This window comes from Euprymna scolopes, chromosome 7 (genome assembly GCF_053919585.1).
Source record: "Euprymna scolopes isolate OS-2025 chromosome 7, ASM5391958v1, whole genome shotgun sequence".
NCBI classification, from domain to species: domain Eukaryota; kingdom Metazoa; phylum Mollusca; class Cephalopoda; order Sepiida; family Sepiolidae; genus Euprymna; species Euprymna scolopes.
The window spans coordinates 19611459-19639137 of NC_136488.1; the positions used below are offsets into that span (position 1 = coordinate 19611459).

The following is a 27679-nucleotide window of genomic DNA, read 5'->3' on the forward strand; positions in this document are numbered from 1 at the left end:
GTCTGTGTGTGTATGTGTGTGCGTGTCTGGTTACGAATGAGCTCCTATATGGTTGACTGTTTTGAAAAACTGATTACATATAATGATAGAAGGTGTATCGAGACACAGGAATGGGTATGTTTGATCTGGCAGAACGGTGGTTCATTAAAATTGTGGTCCACAAAGTATGGAAATAAAAAATTTAAAAATTAAAAAAAAAAAACCCGTTTACAAGTGTTTTTGATATAGATGTACATAAGAATAATTTGATAAGTATGTTTTAACTTAAATAGGGCTGGTATAATAAAATTGTGGGGTCTGCGTTCGCGCCTGGTCCCCATAGAATGGAAATAGGTACAAACTTTAATAAAGACTTTTCATATTTATCTGCGTAAGTATACTTTGATAATTATGTTTCAATTTGAAGAAATATGGTATAATAAAATTATGGGGTGTTCGTTAGCGCCTAACCTCCATACAATGGAAATATGTCACAACGTTTAACAAGTTTTTTTTAATATAGATCCACAGAATATTGTGATAAGTGTTTCAGTGTGAACAGGTATGGTATAATAAATTATGAGGTTTATCTATTTTATTTTTACTTTCATCATATTTTGCTTTGGTTTTGATACCCCCAAATTCGAAGCTATCTCTTTACAACCCTTCCTTTTCATAACCAATCATACTTTCAGAAATCAGAGTCTTTTTTCTGTAGGCTGTTTTTGAACCCAGTCAACAACAGGTACTTTTGCTAGTATATATATAATTAGAAAATAGTTCCTGTCTGTTTATTTGTTTATTCACGAAACCTTCCTCGGAGTTTTAGGTAGATGATTATATAAGTATTTCTATATTCTGGCTACAATACTTGAATAATAATAAAATGTATTTAGAATGTTGTCTTAATGAAATGATACAAGTCTAATTGTGTTTTCATTAAACTATATAAAACTGCTAAACATAATTTATAACAAACTCCACTTCTTCTTACAAAAAACAAAAACAAACAAATATATTAGATCAAATTACACTAGATCAAGAGGCGATTATTTAGTTTTTAGTTGGTTAAAGTGATTATACGGCGTAAAACATGAGAAACCAAAACCTTTCACACTTATTAATTGATTAAGTAATTAAGTGGAACAATGTTACTCTAAATTACTAATCTTAATGCGGTTCTGGATATGACCTTAAACTATATCCGGTGGTGAGGCCCCAGCTTGCGGGCTTTGGGGAGTGTGGAGCCACCCTTTAATTGCCATTGCTCCCAGGGTCCCAACTATGGGTTAAATAGAAACCGACTTGAAAACAACAAATATATTCTATTTAAAAAAATTTTCTTCCGAATCTTTGGATTCGGCATTAAATAACCTGATAAGGGTTGATATGCCGTAAAAAACAAAAACAACCAACCAAGCTAATCTTAATGCAAATAAAAGTTGATATTAAATTAAATGGCACAAGTGTGAAAAACGAATGTTTGTTTTTCAGCAAGTTAAGGTGATTCTACAACTTTTCACACGCACACACACACACACACATATATATATATATATATATATATATATATATATATATATATATATATATATATATATATATAGTAAACATTCCAAAGCCATATATGTATTTATTTCATATTCATATTGTTTTATTGCTGATATGTTGCGTCTTACACGTGTTTCGTTGAATGACAGAAATTCACGATAGAAATCTTCAGATACATATATAAATTCGGTAAATATTACCTTACGCTACAAAAGAACACCGACCACTCTAATTTGTTTTTTTAGAGGTATTCGAGGTCGCTGACAACGAATTTGATAATCAAACCCGTCGCAAATTTACCATTGCATGGTATGAACCCCTGGAACCTGGGACTATTTTACGCCATTTCACTGCCTTCAGTAAGGTTTTCTTACATGATGCGTTCGCGTACGAACGCGTAGTAAAGTGACTTATCATATCGCGGAGTAATCTTTTTAGCGAACATTTGAAATAAAGTTTAAAAAAAGAATGTGGTTAATTTTTTTGTCACATATTTTCTAATGCTTTTCAATTGATCTAAAAAAGGTTTCACGAGTTTACAAAAACATATTTTCATGTTTTCCGTTCTTTTTTTGTGGGGAGTTATTCTATAATTGAATAAAGAACGAAAATCCTAAAAATCTGTTTTGTCAACCGCTCGTGAAAACAAAACCTACGTAACAACACAAAAAAAATGAACCACATTTTTTTTTGTGTTTGATGATAAATATTTCTAGTCATTTAAAATGTCCGCCATGTAATCATGTGTCTTGTGAAACGTCAAGTAACTACGCGCATCCTCACATTTCAGTAAGAAACCGATCGCGCGTAGCGTAAACAAAGGTGGTGAAATGGGGCAAAGTAGTTCCAGGGGTTCATACCATGCAAACAATAAATTGCGTCGAGTTTGATTCTCAGATTCATTGTCAGCGACCTCGAATACCCTTAAAAAAAAACAAATGAGAGTGGTTGTTGTTCTATTGTAGCGTAAGATAATATTTACCATAATTTTTATGACAAGGTACACAGTTTTTATTTATTTAATTTTCCTTGGATTTAAAATGTTAAATTATGATAAAAGGAAATAGGTAGACCAATATGAGTGATGTAATAAATATTGTGTATCGAATGAGCATTGATTACCTTGCCTATATTTGAATATGTTATATTGATGGTAAATTTAATGGAAGTGTATTCATAAGTATAGGTAGTAAATGTATGCATATATATATATATATATATATATATATATTTATATATATATATATATATATATATATATATATATATATATATATATATATATATATATATATAGAGAGAGAGAGAGAGAGAGAGAGAGAGAGAGAGAGAGAGAGAGAGATAGCGTGTCAGGAGGCGATGAAAAGAAATCAAATGAAATGCTCGATCGCGAATATATATATATATATATATATATATATATATATATATATATATATATATATATATATATATACTGGCAGATGTACCCGGCGTTGCCCGCTAATAAAGGTAATGTTAAATTCCTTTTAAAAAAAAACGGAAAGAAACTGAAACATGTGCATGTGAGTATTATGTTTTTTAAACAGTTCACTTCTTGTAAATAAAAAAAAAATTCTTGACCTGAGATCGAAACTAAAACCTAACAACAATGAGTAAAGTACGATAACCATTAGGCCAGTTTGACACAACCTTTAAAAAGTATTTTCAAACCTACTTACTCTTAACATAAGGAACCTGACATGTGAACAATTTACACATGCACAGTCGTAAAAGAATTGGTAAACAGATAAAAATCCAATACCCCCCAAGTACCAATTCTTTTAGTTGACCCTTTAGCAGCTTTTTTCCAGATTAAAACCCGATTAAAAAGTTTTCCACGTGTCTGAATAACCTATATACCAAATTTCATCTGTAGATCAACATTCGTTGAGCATATAAGTTTAGAGTTGTTCTCCCACACATTATATATATATATATATATATATATATATATATATATATATATATATATATATATATATATATATATATATTATTATTATTATTATTATTATTATTATTGTTGTTGTTATTATTAGTATTAATAATAATAATAATAATAATAATAATAATAATAATAATAATAATAATAATAATAATAATAATAATAATTAAGGATTGGATAATTGAAAGAAATATGTATAAAGAAATCGAAATGTATAGGGAAAATAATTAAATGTAAGTCAAGTTGCATAGTTTTTGTTTTAATTTGGCGTTCGAACGAGTCAAATTAATTTCACCGTGAATAACATAAAATTAACATACGTTAATTTTAATGCTAAGTAATCAAATAAAAATATAAATTTATTCTAATCATATTCGTAGGGTAACAAATTTTTAAAAATGATCATTTTATTTTCATTCAAGACTAGCCTACCAAGGTTAGTGAATAGAATGTGGACTTTATTTTGATGTGTTGTGAATGATAAAGTTCGGTACGAAAATTAGTAAAATAAATATTTGGATTGTTGTTTAAAACGGATGCTTAAGGATTTAAACAGTAAAATATTTAATAAATATGATGAGTCGATCAAAAAACTATGAAAATGCAAGAATGTTCCGTGCTTTGCTTCTTTTGATACGTTCACTGATGATACGTGTAAGATGATGTCATCCATTAACAAAGAAAAGATAACGGCGTAATATCCTTTCATTTCAAGACTTGCTTGTTCTAGGTTGCTGAAGTAAACTCTTCTCCAAATCATAATCGGATCAAAAGATAGCAAGCAAGTGCATATTTTTGGTTTCATGTTATATGTAATCTTGCTAATACATTCTTTTCAACGATAATAATATCTGACATATCACAGAAAAGTACATTTTACGAAAACACTCGTCCAACTGAAACCACTATCAATAATTTCCTCCACTTTTTATCTGTGCCTAAACCTAAACGTAAATTTCATGAACAAAGCTTCTTTCTTAAAACTACACGTCTGTGGAACTCTCTCCTGTTTGCCTGCTTTCAGCTGACTACAATTTGGTCGTCTTCAAGTCCAACCTAAACAAATTCTTGATGAGCTGTTCCCCTTAAGCAATCCAATTTACCAAATTTCATTACTAATGATTACTACGATATTGTCCCTTTGACTACCGCTGTGCACTCATTAACCTTTATCCTCGAGTGGCCTCCGATGAGTGGTAACTGTGATGAAAAAAATAAATAAAATAACCATAAGAAATATTGTCACGCATAACCATTTGAAATACATTATAGGCACATAATGATTCACATTCATGGTACTTTATATATATATATATATATATATATATATATATATATATATATATATATATATATATATATATATATATATATAAGAAATTTATTACTGTCAGTCCAGAATGAGTTTACATATTGTTTCAACTAGAGGAAGATCCTCAAAGAGAGGAAATATCCAACTAGCATCGTCAGAATTCAACGTTGTGCCATTATTTTAATCGTTTTTTAAACGTTAATAAACTTTATTTTAGTGTAAAAACCATAAAGCGGAAGACCAGTACCCGCATTAAGCTGGTCTGCAGTTGAATTTGTTGCTGGCTATTTTGCTCTTGCTTGTTGCTGGATCTCAACATTTTGAACCGAGAGAGAGACTTAGCTGTCGTACAAAGCTAAGACTCTGTAACATCATATTTGTATAGATACTCCCTCAGACATTTGGGCTCCTGGATTTTAAATGTCTGAGGGAGTGGCACTCGTCTGACAAGACGTTGCAATCATCATATATGTATATGTATATATATGTATATATATATGTATATATATACATGTATATATGTATATACATGTATATATGTATATATTTATATGTATATATGTATGTATGTATATGTATGTATATATGTATATATACATATATATATATATATATGTGTATGTGTATATATGATGTTCATTTATCATTTGCGAAGATGACCGTGATCATGCAATTATTCTGTGGGTTCAAAGATGGCTTGTTTGACAGATTCAAGCTCTGAAGTATTTCCCGCATGTTGGACACCCGTGGAATAATTCTCTATCAGGGATGCTGATTTCCTGTCTTCTCTAATGTCACGTTTTCTCTTGCATTCTTCATTGTGTGCGGATTCAGCTATTGTAGCCCCTATGTGAGTTGCAACATGCTAGGAATATTTGTGTTTTCCCCATGAGAATACAAACCGAACTGTTTGGGAGAGACCTTCAGATTGTCCTTCAACCATTTCCGCTGTCTTCCTCCGGGTCTTTTTCCTTTGGCCAGTTCACTGTAAAGGAACTGTTTTGGGACCCTTGAATCAGGCAAGTGGCATATATGACCTGCCCAATGAACCTGGCACTGCTGTAACATGGTGTGTACTGACGTGAGGATTTAACTGGGCTAGAACCTCTGTGTCTAATATCTGGTCTTCCCGCTTGATTATTAACAATCTACGGTGGCAAATCATATGGAAATGGTTTAGTTTCTTGACATGTCTGGCATATACAATCCTAGTTTCACAAGCATACCTAAGCATGTGATAGTCACAGTTCGGTCTACTTGGAGTTTGGTCTGAAGTCGAATTCATCTACACTTCCACACAGTGGTTCTGAAACGTCCAAATGCAGCACTCAGCCTTGGATATCTCGCAATCAACTTCATCGCCAATTTGTATTGTCCTTGACAGAATACTGTCCAAGTAAGTGAACTTGTCCACAGCTTTTAGGTTATATATATATATATATATATATATATATATATATATATATATATATATATATATATATATATATATATATATATATATATATGGTAAAACTGGTAATTAGTAAAAACCTGAAGTGAGTGCTCAATACTATTGCAGAGCAAATATGTATTTTACTTTTTTTATTACCGTTTTATCTGTTTGGTTACATATGTTTCGGATGTTGGACCGTGTTTACGATCCAACAGCCTCGTCAGACCTTACAGAAAACGTTCTGTATCAGGGATATAAGGTCTGACGCGGCTGTTGGATCGTAAACACTGTCCAACATCCGAAACATATGTAACCAAACAGATAAAACGGTAATAAAAAATAAAACATATATATATATATATATATATATATATAATATATATATATATATATAAACCTAAATGTAAATTTCATGAACAATATATACGTATATACATATATATATGTGTGTGTGTGTGTGTGTGTGTGTGTGTGTGTGTGTGTGTGTGTGTGTGTCTGTTTATATATATTACCGATGCTGAACTTAGCAAGATTCGAAATTATAAAGTGGCATATAAATATATTTTGTTCATTAAAATGCTTTTCTTTCTTTAATTTATAGCACTCGTTTGGTGAATTTAGCATCCACAACATTTTTTCTCCATTTTCTCATTTGTCACATCATCATTTTTAACTCTCAGCGTTAGTCTATGTACATTTCCAAAGAAGTGTCCGTCATTTGTATAATATTCTAGACAAGCTAGGAGCAACTTTGCACATTCGTGCAATAATAAAGTTAATAAAAAGGTATATAATGTTCACATCAGATGTAAAGATGGTCACAGGTTGTCTAAGTAATGAATCCCTTTCCTTTACTATTATTATTATTTGATGGGCGATGTCATAATTTTGTGACGTTATCTACTGTGTTCGCCCCCCCCCCATATTTGATTTTATAGCTTATATCATCCATTAGCGATGCCAGCATTTTATGTCGTATAGCATTTTGATGACGTCATTAAATGTTTCTCGGAGAAACGGTAACAAAGAAGCAAGATCCGCAGAGAAAAATAAAATAAATTTAAAACATGACCGACAGATGGTGACCGAAGCGCAGCGCTGAATTTACACGGCGTTCAATATTTCTTTCAGGATAAATAACATTGTTTGAACAGGATGTCAACAACAACATATATATATATATATATATATATATATATATATATATATATATATATATATATATATATATATATATATATATATATATATATATATATATATATATATATAGACCATTCATTAATAAATGACAAGCAAGAAAAGAAGAATGTCTACTTTTTTGTCTTTTAATTCTGTTGAACAAGAAAAACCAGAATAATGAGAACATGTACAATCTTCTCCCCAGAACAGGAGGATCAATAAGAACTTCGCAATAATAGGATACAATTATCGAGAGAGTCTTTTATTTTTTCTGACAAGTTTTGCCGAACGTCTACAACGTTTTGTTTGAAGAAAACTGACTTGTTTTAATGCAAAAATCACTCTTTAACGACCCAACTACGAAAGAGAATTTTTTTCGGGTTGATTCATAATATAAGGGAATGGACGATCCTGGAGCTCAGCAGCACCATCACAATAGCACAGGATAGACGGGAGTGGAGAAAGCTTATGAGAGTTTCTAAAGAGGCGCCCCCTACGGTCAACCAAACTACGCGGATATATATATATATATATATATATATATATATATATATATATATATATATATATATATATATATATAGATAGATAGATAGATAGATAGATAGATAGATAGATGGATATTTTAATATTTCTTACTGAGAAAATGGAGATTAGGATTAGGGTTTGTTTAATTAGGTGTTATAAGGGAGAATTAGCAGGAAAGAGAATTATAATTAGTTCTTATGGGGTTAAGTTAAATTTTATGGTACATACCCAGAATACGACCCGATTGCCTATATATTTGCCTCGTCAACATTCGACAGGTTACGGTAAGCAGCAGAAAGAATTCGACGCCAATCAGTTGTAAGCAAACAACGTTTTAGTGAAATCATGAAATTCAGTTAAACAATATTTTTTTAATAAAAATAAATAACAGAAAACGTTTTGCGAGTGTTTTTTTCCCAAAGAAATTATCGCTTTCTTGTCAAAAAATAAATAAAATAAAATAATTTTTTTAAGCAAAAAGTGTGATTATATGTGCAGCAATATGATCGAAAAGAAAACGCTTACAGACAATTTTGCTTGGCGTTGAAAGAATACGAAATGCAGAATAAGTGGACATCCGCAAGGACTTACAATTTTTTATCGCAATGAAGAATTGCAGTGGGTCAAATGCTAAAGGCGATATACCTGTGGTCCACGAGATGGCAACTGTAAATAATTTAATACCCCATTTCCCTCAAAATGTCTTAGCGAAAGAAAAAATTTTATTAAAAAACCTTAATTTTTCTTTTTTTTTCATTTATAACAGTTGTCTCTGTTTTCGTAAAAGAATAGATTATTTATTTGAAGCTTTTCATTAAAAATATATTGTTTTTTTTATAAAATCTTTTATATACTTTTCTTAAAAAAACTTTTATATACGTTTCTTTATGAAAAAAAAAAATACACTTTCATATACTTTTTTATACTTTCATATACATTTTCATGCTCTTTTATAAAAAAAAATTCTTTATATATTTTTCTTAAAAGATGAATATACTTTTCTTACAAAATTTCATATATTTTTCTTTAAAAAAATTTCATATACTTTTCTAAAAAAATTGTATATATTTTTCTTTAAAAAATTATATAGTTTTATTTTTAAAAATTTATGTATTTTTCTTTAAAAATTAACTTTCATAGACTTTTCTTAAAAAGACTTCCATACACTTTAATAAAATTAAATGTTTTTGTATATTTTTCTTCAAAATATTTTTATATACTTTTCTTTAAAATGTTTTTTTATATATATAATTAAACTTACGTTAACTATTTTTTCTTGTTTTTCCATTTTGTTTTCAGTTTTTTTCCTCTTTGATTATAACATCGCGTTTTAAATTCATCGCCTGGCAGTCTTCACGTCGGCATTTTCCTGTTGCTTACGTAATCATGCCGAAAGATGCCGACATGAGATTACTAGAAATTGCGTTGTACTCTGGATACGTACTGGTTTTATTGGTAGGGGTTAAGAGTTAATAACTAATTTGAACTAGGATCAAAGTGTATCAATTGTTTTATCCTTGATCAGTGAAAGGTAAATCCTTATAGACTCAGGTAATTTTTTTAATTTATTTTTGCACAATCCAATGTGCCCTCTTCGGGGAAGCTGGATTTTCTCCAGATTAAAAAACGACCTTGTGTCTAACTATGCCCTCTTGTAGATAGTTAAGCAAATAGGAATGCTTAGTCAAATATTTTGAAATTAGAAAGCGATGAAATATGTTAAATTATCAAACTTATACCCACATGAATTCCGTGGAGTTGGTACGGACGTTGACGGTATGTCCAAATTTTGTTTTTACTATTTCGGCATTCGACAAAACTGGTAAAAAAAAACTTCAACGTTTACCGATAAATGTTAAACTCCTATTCTGAAGAAGTACCGATCGATCTAAGTAACTTGACAACAAGACATATAACCAAAATGATAGCAACAACAATAACAACGACGACGGACATCATCGGCCACCCGGTGTCAAATCTCTTCAGATTTTTGGTTTTACTGTTTTATTTTGTTTCTCCAAGACGAAATGGTTTCTTTTCTGGCATCCGGGTTGTAAAAGCTTTGTGTTTTCAGGCAACCTCACTTAGTCACGAAGGAAATCACAAAATGTTGAGATTCGTCGAGTTTACATAATCTGAAAGAATTTAAAAAATATAAGGGGTTAATGTAGCATGCGTGAAGCATTGTTTAGGAGAATCTAAATCTATACTAGGCAACACAATACAGAAGTATAACGATAGGCACAACCTGAAGATATAATGATGGAATATATTAAATATTTAATATTGCACATGTATTCTGTTTTTACGTTAGTGTAGTTAGATGGTGGATCCGTATTATATTTCGAAAAACTTCTATTAAAGAATATTTCCTGAAATATTACAATACAGATACCCCATCTGAATATGCTGACACAATTAAGAGCACAGTATGTATCTATGTATGTATGTATGCATGTATGTATGTATGTATGTATGCATGTATGCATGTATATATATATATATATTATAAATAATTATATGTATAAATGTTAAATAATTATACATATATATGATAAATAATTATATATATAAATGATAAATAATTATATAGACATAAATGATAAATAATTATAGATATAAATGATAATTATATATATATAAATTATAGATGATTATATATATGAACATACATTATAAATAATTATATATATAAATTATAAATTAATATATATATATAATTTTTAAATAAGAATATATATTGTTAATAATCATATACATAAATTATAAATACTATATGTATAATAATATATATATAAATTATAAATACTATATATATAATATATATATATATAAATTATAAATATATATATATAAATTATAAATATATATATATAAATTATAAATATATATATATAAATTATAAATATATATATATATATATATACATCAAACTAATTATATATATAAAGAATTCAATATAAACTCTGTAAATTAGAAATTTATTATTCGACAAGGAATACAAAAACTGAAAAATTTTCCTTATTCTATGGAGTTTCAAAGAATGGCTCTCATCCTCAGAGGAAAGGCATAAGTAAATTGATATTCATAAGCAGGCTATAAATTTTACTGGCTAACGCATAAATTGAAAACTATAAACTATGAAAGAAGTCATATTTGTATGCAAAATTTGCGGGTTAAAAGAATGTTCCAAATGAAGTGCAGGCTCGATTAATAAAAATAGAAAAATGTGGTACAATACAAATAAAATATTTAATTAGATACATATGAAATAGTCAAGTAGAAATAGTAATGATCCAAGTGGTTTAGCGGTAAATGTGAATAAATTTCAAAATTGAATATGGAATTCTAAAATTGTGGTAGAATATTTTTCCATTAAGAGAAAAGGCTTTTATTAGCCTCATGACCATAAAGATAAACACCGTATGCTTCCATTAGCCGACGAAGATAAAATTAGATGAAAAATGCTAAACGACAAAAGCAGAAACTAAATATTAGGATAGGCCAAACATTCTATTTTTAGAACAAATCCAAATTAGTTGTTAAGTTTAAGATGTCAACGTGATATCTAATTGAGACAGGAAGAATGGGGTGAGGGAAATTTGATTGTCTAGACTGATGGATCAAAAATAGGTGTGCGCAAAATGATTATAGTCATACGTCACGAAGTTTTCTATATTCGCAAAGTCATTGCATAAATATATACACAGGCACATATCGATATATATATATATATATATATATATATATATATATATATATATATATATATATGTTTGTTTACTGTTTTGGGGGGAAAGAATTCCAGCAAAGTGCTCGATTACAAAGAAAAAAATGTTCGATATAAGAGCTTAATATTTATTTACTTAATAGTACAGAAGTTCAGAAAAACATTGGTACCGTCAGTTTCAAGCCCAACATAAAGGGGACCAGTTAATGGAAAAGCGTAAATGATGTTAGGCTCTCGTCAGCCATGTTGTTTCTGTCTGAGGAAAAATTTAAGGCCCGCATTTTTTTTTATAATGATGTTCATTTTTATTTAACTATAGCTTATCTTTATCTCTGTATATTTTATTTTATTCTAATATGAATTTTCTAATTTTTTAATTTTTTATTTAATGCATTTTAGTAAATATGTACTGTTCTGTTTTTGTATGGTTTCCGATCTGCCTTCTGTTAATTTTAGCTGGTGCAAGGGAGATAATTACCTCATTATTTTAGTTAAGGGGAGATAATCCATGTTTCAGTTGGTCCAAGGGAGGTAATTAATCTATCTTATTTATTTTTTTAACTTTTTTTATTTTACTTTAATTTAAATAACAACATGGCTGACGAGAGCCTAACATCATTTACGTTTTACCATTAACTGATTCCCTTTATGTTGGTCTTGAAACCGACGGTACCAATGTTTTTCTGAACTTCTGTACTATTAGATAAATATATATATACATATATATTTATATACATATACACGCACACACAAACATATATATGTATATGTGTATGTGTGTGGTGTGTGAGTGTGTGTGTAGTCGGTATATATATATATATACACGCACACACAAACATATATATGTGTGTGTGTGTGTGTGTGTGTGTGTGTGTGTGTAGTCGGTCAATATTCCCAAACTACAAGATGTATTTATTAATCACTCATAATAGTTTCTTTATATTTTATGAAGTACATCTTACATATGTTTTGTTGAATAACGGAAGCCCGCTAAACAACTCATCAATAATAAAAATATATTCCTCAGAAAATAGATGGAATTATTTTGTTTGGCTTTGGAATGGAATCGGGTTTAGTAAGAAAAATATTGATAAAAGGAAATGGAGATATTTAAAGTTCACAGACACATAAGAACTAAAAGCACTATTACCTACTCCCCCAAAATCATTGAATTAAACCCAGGCGTATGGAATCAATATTGTCGCCATCTTTTATTAATTTATTATATACTCGTACGACCTGTGTACCGGCTTTGCCTAATGGATGCATGACACAAAGCCAGAAGAGCTACAGTGAAGCCCTTCCCTGAAAGTGAAATAACATTTGATTATCTAGTGCATTATCGTCTCTGAGTCACATAAATTACTGGATTTGGATAAAAAATATTAACACATAGCATATATAGATGGTGGCGGTTGTAAGTCCTCAGTATCGATCACTGTCATCCAGTGGCGAACACTGTAATCTACTGGTGGTTATGACTGTTGTCTGTGATAACTGTCGGATAGTGATTATTTTATGTGAGTACTATCAGTTGATGGCACTGGCGGGCACTGGCAGGCACTGGTGGGAACTGGCGAGTACTGACAATTATTTCTGTATTGAGGCGATTACTTGTGAGCACTGGCTGCTTTAACAATTCTTTGTCACAGTTGTCAAGTGTTATTGAACGGCAGCCATGACGGATATGGAGTTCGCTGTATTGGTGTAGATGTTATATCGCAACATTTATTCTGTAAGTATGCAGAATATTGACCGTGCCATATTGTACATATTATATTCACGTTTACATATATTGAATACGGTAGGTATTGCTTAAAATTAGTATTTAAGCATGGTCCGTATTTTACGTAAATATCCATGTATAAAATGGTAAGAGCCTGAATGCGATCCAGCATATTTAAGTACAATTTGTAAAAGTATATGGTCTTTAAAAACTATTATTTATATATTTTAAATATTTCTTAATACGATTAATTACGTTCTGTTAATGAAGATTAAAACCTGCACAAGCTATGGCGGCAATCTGAAAACCTTGCGTAATCCATGTACGTTTTGGAAAAATCGAAATGAATTTGGAAACATTTAAACAAGCGAATATAATGTTATATTATACTAGAGAAAAACAATCAATAACGTGCCCCTTAAACATCTCGTAAGAAATTATTTATAAGTTTTAGGTAGAAGAAGAAGAAAAAGAAGAAGAAGAAGAAAGAAAGAAATGGTAAAAAAATAGAAAGCCATAGGTTTGACGGTCATCAAACAACAGCGTCTATGTTTACGTACAGGCGCTAAAGAATGACTAAATAGAGAAGAAGACCAAAAAGATCAAGAAGACGTCGAAGACAAAATACGAAGAAGAAGAATATAATATAAGAATATAAAACGAATCTATAGCGTGTCCCTTAAACATCCCGTAAGTAATTGTGTTTAAGTATTACGTAGAAGAAGATGAAAAATACAGAGAAGAATAAGATTATCAATATTATGTCCTGTAAACTTATCAAAAGACATTCTGTGATATTCTGATAATCGGTGTCGTATTGCTGTCTGATTGGCGTCATCTTGTTTTTTTGTGTTTAACCGTTCGAAAAATACGGGAAACCGATATTCCTTTTTTCCAAGAAACGCAAGCAGACAGCCATAGAATTGGCCGAACTTTTCGAAGAAAGCGTTCATTATTTTACGGAATTAAAACGAAAACTCTAATATCAAATGTATTTATCGATGAAGTAAATACGGAAGGCGATGTGGTAAAACTTGTGAACAATGTAGAGAACTTCGCTGGGAGAGTGAGAGGAGAAATAATTAGGAAGAAAAAATTGTGCTACCTCAGGTAACTAATACGTAGCTTGTATTGCTATTCTCCTATGAATTAATATAATATTTTCTTATAATGGATTAATGCGACTGCAAATATGCGGAAAACTTACATAAGATAGTGGCTAGTAGTCTAATCATAATGAATTGATATAGGGCGTCTGTGTTTGCCACGCTATAATGTTTTTTTTTGTCAGGAAATAGTCGTTCCTATTTTATTATATGTGGGAGAGATATAGAATAAAGGTGAATTTGTATAATTTATTCCACCATTATATATTTGAATTGCATAGTCTTCTAAAAATATATTTTATAGCATATATTTAATGATTAAAAATATATATATATATAAAATTATTAAAGTTAATTTCTTAACAAAAATATATATATATTGTTTTTAAAATACTTTTTTATTTCCGATGTATAAACTTGCCTTAATGAGCTTTTAATGCTTATTACAATCAGGTCCTGGATATAACCTTAAACTATATCCGATGGTTAGGCCCCAGCTTGCTGGCTTTGGGGAGTGTGGAGCCACCCTTTAATTGCAATTGCTCCCAGGTCCACTCTGACCCGGAGTGATAGTATCTGTTAGGGTCCCAACTATGGGTTAAATAAAAACCGACTTGCGAAAACAAATATATTCTATTAAAAAAAATTTTCTTCAAAATCACCGGATTCGGGATTAAATAATCTGTAAAGGGTTGATATGCCGTAAAACAAAAACAACCAACCTTATTACAATCATGGACATCTATTGCTATCGTTCCATTGTCGGAAAATTTAAACTGTTACTCCTTATTAGGATTTAAAAAAGGCATTTCGAGACAACATTAACTCAATATATTTGGACACATCTTTCTTTCTACATTTTCATACACGTATAACTAAAAAAATAGACTACGATACTAAATTTCGTACCAACCAGTTGAAAAATATTAGCATCACAACTTAAAAAAAGTTCTTTAGTTGAGAGAAAACTAACAGTCATTGCCAGCGTGAAAATCAATGATAAACGGCAGTGACGATAACTTAAAGTTATTTACAATGGTTATTAAAAAAGGCGGAGAGCGTTGAAAATATGGAATTATTTATGGTCTCACAGATTCCAAGGAACACCACTGTTTTTTATAAGCGTGCAATCACTTGTAATGATTTGTATTAAAACTTTGAGTGAGTAAGTAATAAAAACATCCCAATTACTTAAACCATTACAATTTCTACACATCGTTACGTGCAAGGTTGTTGGTGGAAGATGTTGTCACTTGCGTCCTAGTAAATATCATCAGTTCTTCTTTCGTCAGTGTGATAACTAAATTAATAAAAATACCAAAACCTATCAAAATCATTACTATTCACACACAGACATACACATGTATGGACGCACACGCTTACACATACACACACTAATCTAAAGAGAATCCTAACTCAAACACACACAACCATACGCACATACATACACGCACACGCACGTACAGCCACACACAATAATCTGAAAAGAATCCTAACCCAAACACATACAGATACACATACACATCCGCATGTACACGCACACGCGCACAAACGCATTAACCTGGAGAGAACCTTTGAATAAACTGTCACTAGAGTTCTGATAAATACAATTCTCGCATTCTGCTGTCTCAAACAAGTTCAATCACTCTAATATACCCACGCATAGACACATAGACGCATAGGCACATAGACACATACAAAGACACGCCATATGTGCACATTCGTGCTCACACGTACACATACGCACACAGTGTCCGAAAGGAAGTGTGATGAAAACTTTAAGACACTCGAAATGCCCCGAGTGAAAACTAAAATGATGATGATGATGATGATGATGATGATGATGATTTGAACTATACGAACCTTTGTGGAATTCCCGAGCATGGAATGGTCGTGTGGGTAAACCTCGATAAGCCAGACTCAGTGCACGGAACGAATAGTACATTCCTATCGACCCGACCGTCGCCCCGATTAAAATGATGCATATATCCAAAGCCCTTGTGTACCAGGGTAGCACCTTCCATTTAATTTTGATGTGAAAATAACACGGCCAAACGAAGGAGAGCATCGTGCCCGTGAAACTGCCAATGAGGCCCATCAAAATGGCGAAATGTGGAATGTAGATCGCGAGCATCATAGTCACGAGAACGAGGCCGATACGGAGGCAGAGTGCCCAGACTTTGAGCCGGTAGCTGTTGTCGAAACAGGAGGGGAATTGCGTAGCTGGTTTTCCACTGAAATACATCGTCTGGATCATTTCGACGGCTGCGTAGTAGGGCAATGGGTATGACAAAATAGATTTGGCGACCAAAATGAGGTTGACTACAATCTTTAAACCCTGAGTCGGCAAGTTGTTAGTTATTACCTCTTGAGTACTGAAACCCCACGTCAGAAAGCAGATATACGCAAAAAGGGCTTTAAAAAAGGCGGCCGATAGATGAGTCCAGTGCATCATACAATGAAAACGGGATCTGTCCTTCATGTTGCCTTCGAGGGTCGGTAGAAAGATTTGAGATGTGTAGCTGAATACAACGATCCCCATGGAAATTGGGAAAGTCCATATGTCCACTTTAACCTGGACCTCTTTCCAGTGCCACTCGGTGACGTTCGTGAGACAGAAGATGAGGATAAAGGCGTTGATGGCCATGTGCGCCACTGTACACCAGAAACTTAACCAGGAGACGCCTCTCAGGGACTTGAGAAAAGCGTAGCTTAGCAATGGTATTGTGGCGATCATGATCCAAGCGGTTAGAGACATTGGACACTCAGGAAAACTACCAAGGATCAGTTCCCCACTCAATAGCACGTAAAGGATGCAAGTCATCAGAAGTTCGATTAATTGCGCAGCATTAACAATTTTGCCTCCAAATCTGAAAAATATAGAAAGTAAAAATAAATATAAATAACTAACAAACACTCCACCCAATAATAAAGATAAATGTGTATTAATTTGTATATTTTTATATGAATAAATAATATATTCGTAAATCACATAAATGTTTGCGAGTAAAAATCGTGCTTTTATATCCTCCACGTGTCTAGGCATTCGTTATGTAAACGATCTGTGCTAATTTCCCCCCCCCCTTCCGCTCTCTCTCTCTCTCTCTCTCTCTCTCTCTCTCTCTCTCACAGACACACACACACACACACACGACTCGTCTTTGGAATGCGTCATCATTTTATGACAAAATGCAGTGTACTCGCATGTTCACGACCGTTGTTAAAAAACCCTGTCTTCTCACGCTTCAGCTAACATCCACATTTGTGGTGACTTCAATGTCCACAATGTGGAATAGCTGACCCACTCTAACAAGACAGATGATGAGGAGAGGTTCTGTCATGATTTTGCAATTGCCTATGACCTCACTGAGATTGTTCACGAACCCACCCGAGTGCCCGATACCTCCGGTCAGTATGCTAGCCTTCTAGACCTTTTTCTCACAACTTCCCCTGAGCAATGTTCAATTTCCGTTCTGTTTCCGCTGGGATCTTCCGACCACTCGGTTATATCAGTTAAGATAAAAACAAAATGCAATAAGTCTGGAGATGTATCTCTCCACCGTACTGTATATCGATACTCTACGGCTGACTGTGATAGCTTCCGTACACTTATATCTGATCTACCTCTGCATTCCATATTTAAAAAGAATGTGTCTCCACAGTATCAGACCTGACCGAATGGTTAATTTTAGGCATAGACCGATTCATATCGTCCAAAAAGTTCCAACAAAAACCTAACAGCCAGCAATGGTTCTCTCCAGAATGTGCTGCTGCCATCGCGCACAGAAATCACTTTTTCCATAGCTACCAACGTAATAGGTGCACTGAGACTAAAGCTGCTTTCAGGACTGCCAGCAACCACTGCAAAAGAATAATAAAAAAAATGCAAGAGAGCTATATGCTCAGTCCGTTAAATCCAAAGTAGCTGAGCAGCGGCTTGGTTCACACCAGTTTTGGCAAATAACAAATAGGATCCTGAACAGAAGCGTGCGTTCTATCCCAACCATCATCAATAGACCTGAGGTCATCTCCTCAGCATCAGACAAGGCCAAACTATTTGCCAAGATCTTTGCAGCTAATTCTACCCGATACGACGAAGGCCATCAACTCCCCGTATTTCCTCCTATAACGGACAACACGCTGTGCAACATACAAATATATGTGCATGAGGTCGCCAAGCTAATAAAAAACATTGATTCCAGTAAAGCAACTGGCCCTGACGGCATTCCGATCATTGTGCTGAAAAAGCTTCAACCAGAACTTGCTCCCATACTTACAAAACTGTTTAAGCGTTGCCTTAACGAGAAGTGCTTCCCAACACCATGGAAAACCCGATCAGTATGCCCTGTATTTAAGAATTCAGATGATAAGTCATCTCCCTCTCAGTACAGACCAATAAGTCTCCTGTGTGTCATGAGTTAGCTGCTGGAATCCATATTAAATAGAGAAGTAGTCAACCACCTCAGCAGAAACAACCTTCTTAGTGACATGCAATATGGTTTCCGTTCTGCCAGATCTACAGCAGATGTGCTAACTGTTATATCTCATAGGATTAGCGAATCTCTTGACAAAGGCTTCCTCTCTCGGGTGATTGTCTTGACATATCAAAGGCCTTCGATAAGGTATGGCATAAGGGCCTACTCCACAAGATTTCCAGCTATGATATAACTGGAAATGTTTTCTCAATTATTAAATCATTTCTCTCTGATAGCCTCATAAGAGAAGTGGTTGATGGGCAGAAATCAGAGGCCCTCAATATTAATGCTGGAGTCCCCCAGGGGTCCATCCTGAGTCCAACTCATTCCTGATCTACATCAATGATCTCCCAAAGCATATACTTAAATCATTCGTTGACATTTATGCTGATGACACGACCATCTATGGCAACACACCGAAGGCCGTAAATGACAAAGTTCTCTCTGATTCTCTCTCCTCTGATCTTGAGCGCGTGGTACAGTGTGTGTGTGGGGGGGGGCTGGTTACTTTTAATGCATCTAAAACCAAACTCCTATCTTTACATCATCAACGCTCTGATCCCCATCTGGCATCAATTGAAATGGGTGGCTCTCGTCTGGGGGAGGCCCCATGTTTTGATAAGCTTCTGGGCTTGACCTTTACTCCTGACAAGTCAGTTGCCAAGGTCGCTGGAAAAATGGTAAGATCCTTCTACCGCTCCAGAATATATCTCACCCCTGATGCAAATCTCTATCTACATAAAAGCCAAGTGCGTCCAAGGATGGAGTACTGCTACCACATCTGGGCAGGAGCTGCTAAAATAGCCTATCCTGCCTTGACAGAGTACAAAATAGACTTCATGGCTTAGTGGGTGATGCCCTTTTCTCTTCCCTGCAACCTCTCTCCCACAGGAGAGACGTTGCGAGCCTGTCATTGTTTTATCGTTACTACCATGGCAAGTGCTCGTCTGAGCTCCAATCTCTGGTCTCCCCTCGCCAATCTTTCACGATAAACACGCGCCTAGCTGAAACCACTGTCAAACATTTTCCCCACTCCTTATCTGTGCCAAAATAAAAATGTAGATTCCATGAACAAAGCTTCTTTCTTAGACGTGCACGCCTGTGGAACTCTGTTCCGGTTGCCTGCTTCCCACCTGACTATAACCTGGATGTCTTCAAGTCCAACATAAACAAATTCCTGATGAACTGCCCCCTTAAGTAAGAAACTTTATCAAATCTCCAATACTAACGTACTGTACACGCAATAACCCTAATCCCCGAGTGGCTTCCGGGCCTTGATAAGTGGTGACTACCTTGTTAAAAAAAAACACGGCCTGCGCACTGAAAAGTGATGTCATGCACGTAGTACAAGAAAGCTATAGTAGTCGAACAATAAAACTGTCGATAATGAATGAGTGTTTTTCAAAATCCATAAAAAGGTGGGGGGGGGAGGAACACGATTTATACTGAAATTGAACTGTATTCAGTACTAGCAGATGTACCCTACGTTGCCCGTTATTAAACGTAACGTTAAATTCCTTTAAAAATGAAGTTAAAAAAGCGGAAAGAAACTGAGACATTTGCATGCGAGTATAGTGTTTTTCTAAACAGTTCACATCTTGTAAGTAAAAAATACTCGAGCTAAGATTGAAACCAAAACCTAAAGATAGTAAGTTAACTACGATAACCATTGAGCCAGCTTGACACGAACTTTCAAATATACTTATTCTTAATATAAAGAATCTGTCACGTTAACGATTCGTGCATGCGGAGTCGTGAAACAGATCACAAACAGATAAAAATCCGATGACCCCACCCCCCAAGTACCAAATTTTCAGTTGTGACCTCTCAATAGCTTTTTTCCGGATGAAAACCGATTAAAATTTTTCCACATGTCTAAATACCCTATATACCAAATTTCAAGTCTGTAGATCAAAAATTTGTTGAGTATATAGGTTGAGAGTTGTTCTCACACACGTATGTTCTCACCTTTATAGATATATAGACAGATTAATTAAATAATACATTCAAAAATAAATATAAATTTTGTATCAGGACAACCAAAAGTGTTTAGTGCAGAATTATTATTGCGTAAAAAAACATTTCACATTTTAGGAAAAAGGAAGTGATTTTTTTTTTTCTTATTTACGAGTTTTCTATGAAGATAGTCCTTCCAACCAACTTGAATTTTAACTTTAAAGTATTGTTTTATAATTTTACCTCCAAAATCACTATCAGATTTCCAGCTTGAAAACGATAGGAACAAAACAATCAGTATCCTTTTTAGATACCAAACAATTATGAGATCAAAGATAAAATAATTTTAGACACAATTGACTACAATCATATGTCAACGTGTAACGTGTAACTATCGTTCCTTTCCAATAATCTTAGCGTGGACCAGAACTAAATACACTGATGTCAGCAAATAAACGCAACTCAGCGACTTAACGCAGAACATATGGCTCTTACATGATCATTTATTGTATTATCCTTTTGTCATCATCATCACGGGCTCCTTGCCCGGACCAATGTGACTCTTCCTCTCCAGAGTTTCCTGTCTTCCATCAGCTGCCTCAGATCTTCAGATTCACAGTCGGCGTCGTGTGCTATTTGCTGGATGTATGTGGATCTAGGTCGTCTTCAGCTTGCAGGTCCGTGTCGTGGAGTCCATAGAAATACATCACTCACCAATTCATGCTTGCTCCTCAGACAATGACCAGCAAATCATAGGCGTCTTTCTCTGATGGTATTAGATATGGCAGGTAGGTTGCCATAAAGTTGCTGCTTCGTGGGATGATTTTGCCAAGATATATTTAATACTGTTATGTGCCGTCTAGTTTTCTTTCCAATCTTTTGGTGAGTGTCCAGGTTGTAGCACCGTAAACAAGGACAGATTCTACCACTGGCCTGAAGAACTGCCTTTTCAGTTTGTTAGTTAGTCCCGAAGTTCATACTGAACGCAGCCCATCCAATGCGGCCCATGCTTTTGAGATGCGAATGTCGATATCTCTCTCTGTGGAAGCTATGTTGCTGCCCAGATACGTAAACTCACCGACTTCTTTCAGTGTTGATCCAATCAGAGCCCTGATCGCTCCTTGATATACACAACCCGCTAGGCTTCACTCTAAATGAATCCAGAAACAGACGTCATCAATACATAACTGATGTAGATATTGCTTTGTTCGCGAACAACACTGCTGCGCAAACACTGTTACTTAAGCTAGAAAAGTCTGCAAATGAAATTGGTCTCCACATTAATGCGGATAAGACAAAGTTTATGACTTTGTAATGCCATCAAATGCACACAAAGACACGTAAACAAACAAAATAGCAAACATGATAACAGACAAGCAAAACAAGATATACGGAATTTAAGTTATAAATAAATATAGATATTACTAGATTTTATTTTGCTCGTTATAAATAGAAAAACAAATTAAAGTTCATTGACTTAGAATGAGTGTTTTATGCCAAATTAATGGGTGAATATGGTTTAATTTGTGATCATTTTTGAACTATATACTAATCTCTATTAGTCACTAACTGTGTTTAGAACACTTGATTCGCGCCACCTTATCATAACAAATGTCCATATGAAATTTCAGCATATTTTCCAGTAGTTCCCGAGAAAAAGTCGAACGAACAGAGGAAAACAGACTAATTAAATCTATAAAAGTGAGAATGTGGGTGTGTGAGGACACTTCTCAACCTATATACTCAACGAATTCTTGATCTACACACTTAAAAGTTTGTATATAGTGTATTCAGACATGTGGAAAACTTTTTAATCTGTTTTCATCCGGAAAAACGGCTGCTAAAAGGTCAAAATTGAAAAATTGATATGTGGGGTTGTCTGATTTTTATCTGTTTGTCAACTGTTTCACGTGACAAATTCCTTATGTTATGACATGTTTCCTTATGTTAAGAATAAGTAAGTTTAAAACAAAATTTGTTAAAGATAGTATCAAGCTGGCCTAATGGTTATCGTAATTGACTCATTGCCTTTGTGTTTTGGTTTCGATCTCAGCTCGAGTATGTTTTTGTTTTACTTACAAGAAGTGAACTGTTTAGGAAAAACATAATACTCGCATGCACATGTCTCAATTTATTTCTGTTTTTTGTTTTCACTTCACTTTTTAAAGGAGTTTGACATTATGCTTAATATATAGAATATTTCTGTTTATAATAAACTAGCAGGTCGCCCGGCATTGCCCGATCGTAAAATACGCATAAATATTATAGTTTAATTAATGCAGAATTCTTATTTATTTTAAATAGAAATTAATTGATATTAAACGTAACGTTAAATTCATGTAAAGAAATATGAAGTAAAAACCCGGAAAGAAACTGAGATGTGCGCATGCGAGTATCATGTTTTCTTTTTTTCTAAACAGTTCACTTCTCGTAAGTAAAAATAATAGAGTTGATATTGAAACCAAAACAAAGTGAGCCAAGTAGAATAACCACTACACCAGTTTGTCATGACTTTTAAAGTGTTTTAAAACCAACTCAAACTTTACATAAGGAAGCTGTTATGTTTCACTACCGCGCATGCGCAGTCGTGATACAGTTGTAAACATAAATAGCCGGTGGCCTTCCAGATACCGATTTTTCAATTTTGACCCCTTAGCAGCTTTTTTTCCGGATGAAAACCGATTAAAAAGTTTTCCACATATCTGAATACTCTATATACCAAATTTCAAGTCTGTAGATAAAACATTCGTTGAAAATATGACTATCATGTATCAGCACACATATTATCACTTTTATAGATATTCTGGACTAGATAAGAATTCTGCATTAATTAAAATATAATATTTATGCGTATTTTACGACCGAGCAACGCTGGTCGGCCTGCTAGTATAATATAAATTCATATATGGAAGTATTCTGATAATTGTCAATTTCGATCCCTATTTCACTATGCACATTATTTCTTTTATTTCCAATTTCAATCATATCAGTGGTCCTGGATATGACCTTAAACTATATCCGATGGTGAAGCCCCAGCTCGCGGGCTTTGTGGAGTGTAGAGCCACCCTTTAATTGCTATTGCTTCCAAGTCCACTCTGACCCGGAGTGGTAGTACTTGTTAGGGTACCAACTATGGGTTAAATAGAAACCGACTTGAAAACAACAAATATATTCTATTAAAAAAATTTTTTCTTTAAAATCTTTGGATTCGGCATTAAATAACCTGAAAAGGGTTGATATGACGTAAAACAAAAACAACCAATCAACAATCATATCAGTATATTGTTGTTGATACTACTTAGAATCAAAGTAATATATAAGGTCAGTGCAAAAGTCTTGCCGATTTATAATTTATCTTGAAAATGAAAACAGTTTTTGCAAATCTTTATTTATAACAATAACGGGCTTGGCTCTCTATAACTTAATTTCATTTGTCAATAGTTTATAAAAATTTTTTATTCAACTTTCACCCCAAACAAGGCACTGTGCCATTTTGAAGTAAGGGGCTACTAGAGGGGACATAAGTTGCAGGGACATTATGAAGGGAGATGAGCAGCAAGATGTCTGTTCACATTGCACTTGAACTTCTGCATGTCAGTACATGAAGGGAGTTCCAAAGTCTAGGAGTTCTGGGGAAGAAACTATTGGAGTAGAAGGCTTTCTTACACCTAGGGATCTTTACTGTGTAGGGGTGGGATTTAGCTGCTTGTTGGGTTTGATGGAGGTATTTACGTCGAGGGGTACCAGTACTTGTAGTTCATCAGAGCATTCATCATTAAAATACTTGTAGAACAAGCAGAGGGATGCAACATTTCGTCGATGGGACAGAGGCTGAAGCTTAGATAACAGTTCATGACCTATTAGGTTGGCGATTCTCTTTGAACCCTATCCAGGAGGGAGAGACTAGTATCAGATGCACCAGCTACAAATGTGACAACAATACTCCATATATGGGCGAATGGTGGCCTTAAGAGGTGCAGAATACTTTCCGGCGTAAGTAGCTTTCTAGCACGGTAGAGAGAGCCCACCTTCTTGACAGCGGCCTTAACAATGTCTCTTGTAAAAACTCTTTAGGTTTTGATGTGAAATATGAATCCAACTCATGTTCAGTCTCCTCTCCTAAATGGTTTTCTAATCCTCGAAATACATGGTCATCCGAGAAAACAAAGCCACGAAAATATGTAGGATGGTACAAGATTTTACAACTAAATTCTGTGAGGAAATTTTTGGTCAATAGTGCTGTGTGAGTATGACGGAATATGATTCCCGTTCTGTTGACAAAATTAGATCATTTTGAGTTAATATGGGTGAGGATATTGCAAAGAAATTATGAATGATACTTCATAATAATCTGAAAGAAAAAAATGTTATAAGTTTAAGTAATAACAATATGTATGAAATAGATTGCAATGGTTTAAAATGTCCCTCATAAAAACCGGTGCAACCTTTTGCACTGACCTGACACTTATCCAATTCCTCGATCATTAAAACCATAAATTTCAAACAGATAAGCATATGGTCCTGGATATGACCTTAAACTATATCCGATAGTGAGGTCCCAGCTTGTGGACTTGGGGAGTGTGGAGCCACCTCTTAATTGCCATTGCTCTCAGGTCCACTCTGACTCGGAGTAGTAGTACCTGTTAGAGTCCCAACTATGGGTTAATTAGAGACCGACTTGAAAACAAAAAATATATTCTATTAAAAACGTTTTCTTCTGAATCACTGGATTCGGCACTAAATAACCTGAAAAGGGTTGATATGCCGTAAGACAAAAACAAACAACCAACCAGATAAGCATGCCTCTATTTTGATTAGTTACTGATATATTAAAAGATGTTTGTTTCGAATTCACAATCATGTATGCCATCTTTGATTCAAGTAAATGTTTAAGAAAAAATCACATTTATATATAAACTAGCGCGCCACCTGGTGTTGCCAGGTCGTGCAATATGCTTAAACATGATATCTTAATTTATGCAGATAGCGTATGTATTATTATAGAATAAATCCTTTACTGAATATTATATATATGGAGGAATAATTCGTCCGGTGGACTAATTTGCAAAAAAAAATAAAAAATAAAAAATAATGTTCATCAATAAATAAAAAAATAATGTCGTTCATCAAATTCCGTTTGTGTTTGTTTGCAATGTCACGTCAGCTGATATTTGGGTTTGACGATGAATGCTCTGTTTTAAATAAAGTCTACGGTTGTACATAAATAAACTCGGTATCTATTTTCATTAATTTATGTTGTTGAACACGCAATGCTGCTGAAACATGTGCATTTTAGGGAGATCAACAAGAACAAAATTAGTTAAAGTGGGTTCGACATATAGAGCGATTTATTTCCATGGACCTATTATAAAATTCTGCGTGTGATAAATAGCGAGAGAGAGAAAGAGAGAGAGAGAGAGAGAGAGAGATGTGGGAGAAGTAAGGGGAGAAGAGAGGGGGATTAGCTGGAGACGTATAGAGAGATAGAAAAGGGATAGAAAGAGGTATAGAGTGACAAGTTTTAAAAGAAAGATGTTCCACTCATATTGTACACTCCTATTTTGTTGTCTATGTCTCGGTACAAATCCGGGTAGCCATGCTAATTCTACAAACAACAAGCTTTAATTTAAGACATTCATCAGATAACCCTTAAAACAGCGTATTTCTACTACACGACTTGTTCCCAGATTCACCTACCTTTTCCCCATGGCTTCCTCTGCAATCTCCACGTAACTTCGACGCACGCGCACAAGGTAACCACTAGAATCAACTTCATAGAGACACTCGACCAAGATCTTCCCGGTGTGACAACAGATGTAGGCCACGACAATGATGGACACAATCGCCCAATAACCTCCTTGCAATACTGTGTAGGGGAAACTCACGATGAACATACCCTGAAATAAAAAGAAAAAAAAAGTGAATTAATGTTCGATCACAGTAAATACACATTGGATATAGATATAGACGCAGCGGTATACATTTGAAATCAGAAGTGTGTACACTCGCAAATTCCAGATGGAGTTGATCTATATTTGTATGTCCCATAAAAATGACAGGAATTGTAATTCAAACGAAAACAAACAACTGTTTACATTCTAAAACCAGAAGTTGCGATTTGTGCTATGTAAAACAGAAAAGAAGCATGAAAGATCTTCATGTTTACAATTCCAGGAATGTTGATTTATGACTATGTAAGAGAAAAATAAACGACAAAAAAAAAAACAGAAGAGAGAAAACTGACAGAGTTGAGCATGATTAATATCTTGACATGTCTCCATCGACGAGCCATACACCAACCAACTCCACAAAGCAACCTCTCTTTCTTTTTGTCAATGGACTAGAAGTTTAATTGAAAATAAAACTTATACTTTTAAAATTCGTCTATGTGTTGATTTTGAGAATAGCGACAAAAGAATTGTCAGTGTGTATATATTATACAAATTATATATACAAATACTGGACCATAGTGTTTTGAAGTAGCAGGGTCAGTGATTTTTTTTTGACAAACGAGTCACCACTTATCAAAGTCCGAAGGCTATCCGAGGATAAAGGTTAATACGTGTACAGTAGTCAATGAGACAATATTGTAGTAATAGTTAGTAGTGTAAATTGATAAATTAGATTACTTAAGGGGACGACTATTCAAGAACTTGTTTTTATTGGACTTGAAAACGATCCTATTGTAGTTAGCTGGAAAGCCGGCAAACGGAAGAGAGTTCCATACAACCAA

At 33.8% G+C, this 27679-nt stretch overlaps 1 protein-coding gene across 1 annotated transcript in view; it reads right to left on the bottom strand.

The window, feature by feature from the left end:
• Positions 1–7555: 7555 nt before the first annotated feature.
• LOC145279622 (vesicular inhibitory amino acid transporter-like) overlaps positions 7556–27679 on the bottom strand; it is a 165386-nt gene continuing 145262 nt past the window's right edge. Inside the window, exons 3-5 of the mRNA XM_080130832.1 lie at positions 26644–26843; positions 16379–17385; positions 7556–10088 (exon numbers count right to left, since the gene is read on the bottom strand). Of these exons, the coding sequence (XP_079986958.1) occupies positions 10054–10088; positions 16379–17385; positions 26644–26843 (1242 nt within the window). The 3' untranslated portion in view covers positions 7556–10053. The remainder of the gene's footprint in view (positions 10089–16378; positions 17386–26643; positions 26844–27679) is intronic.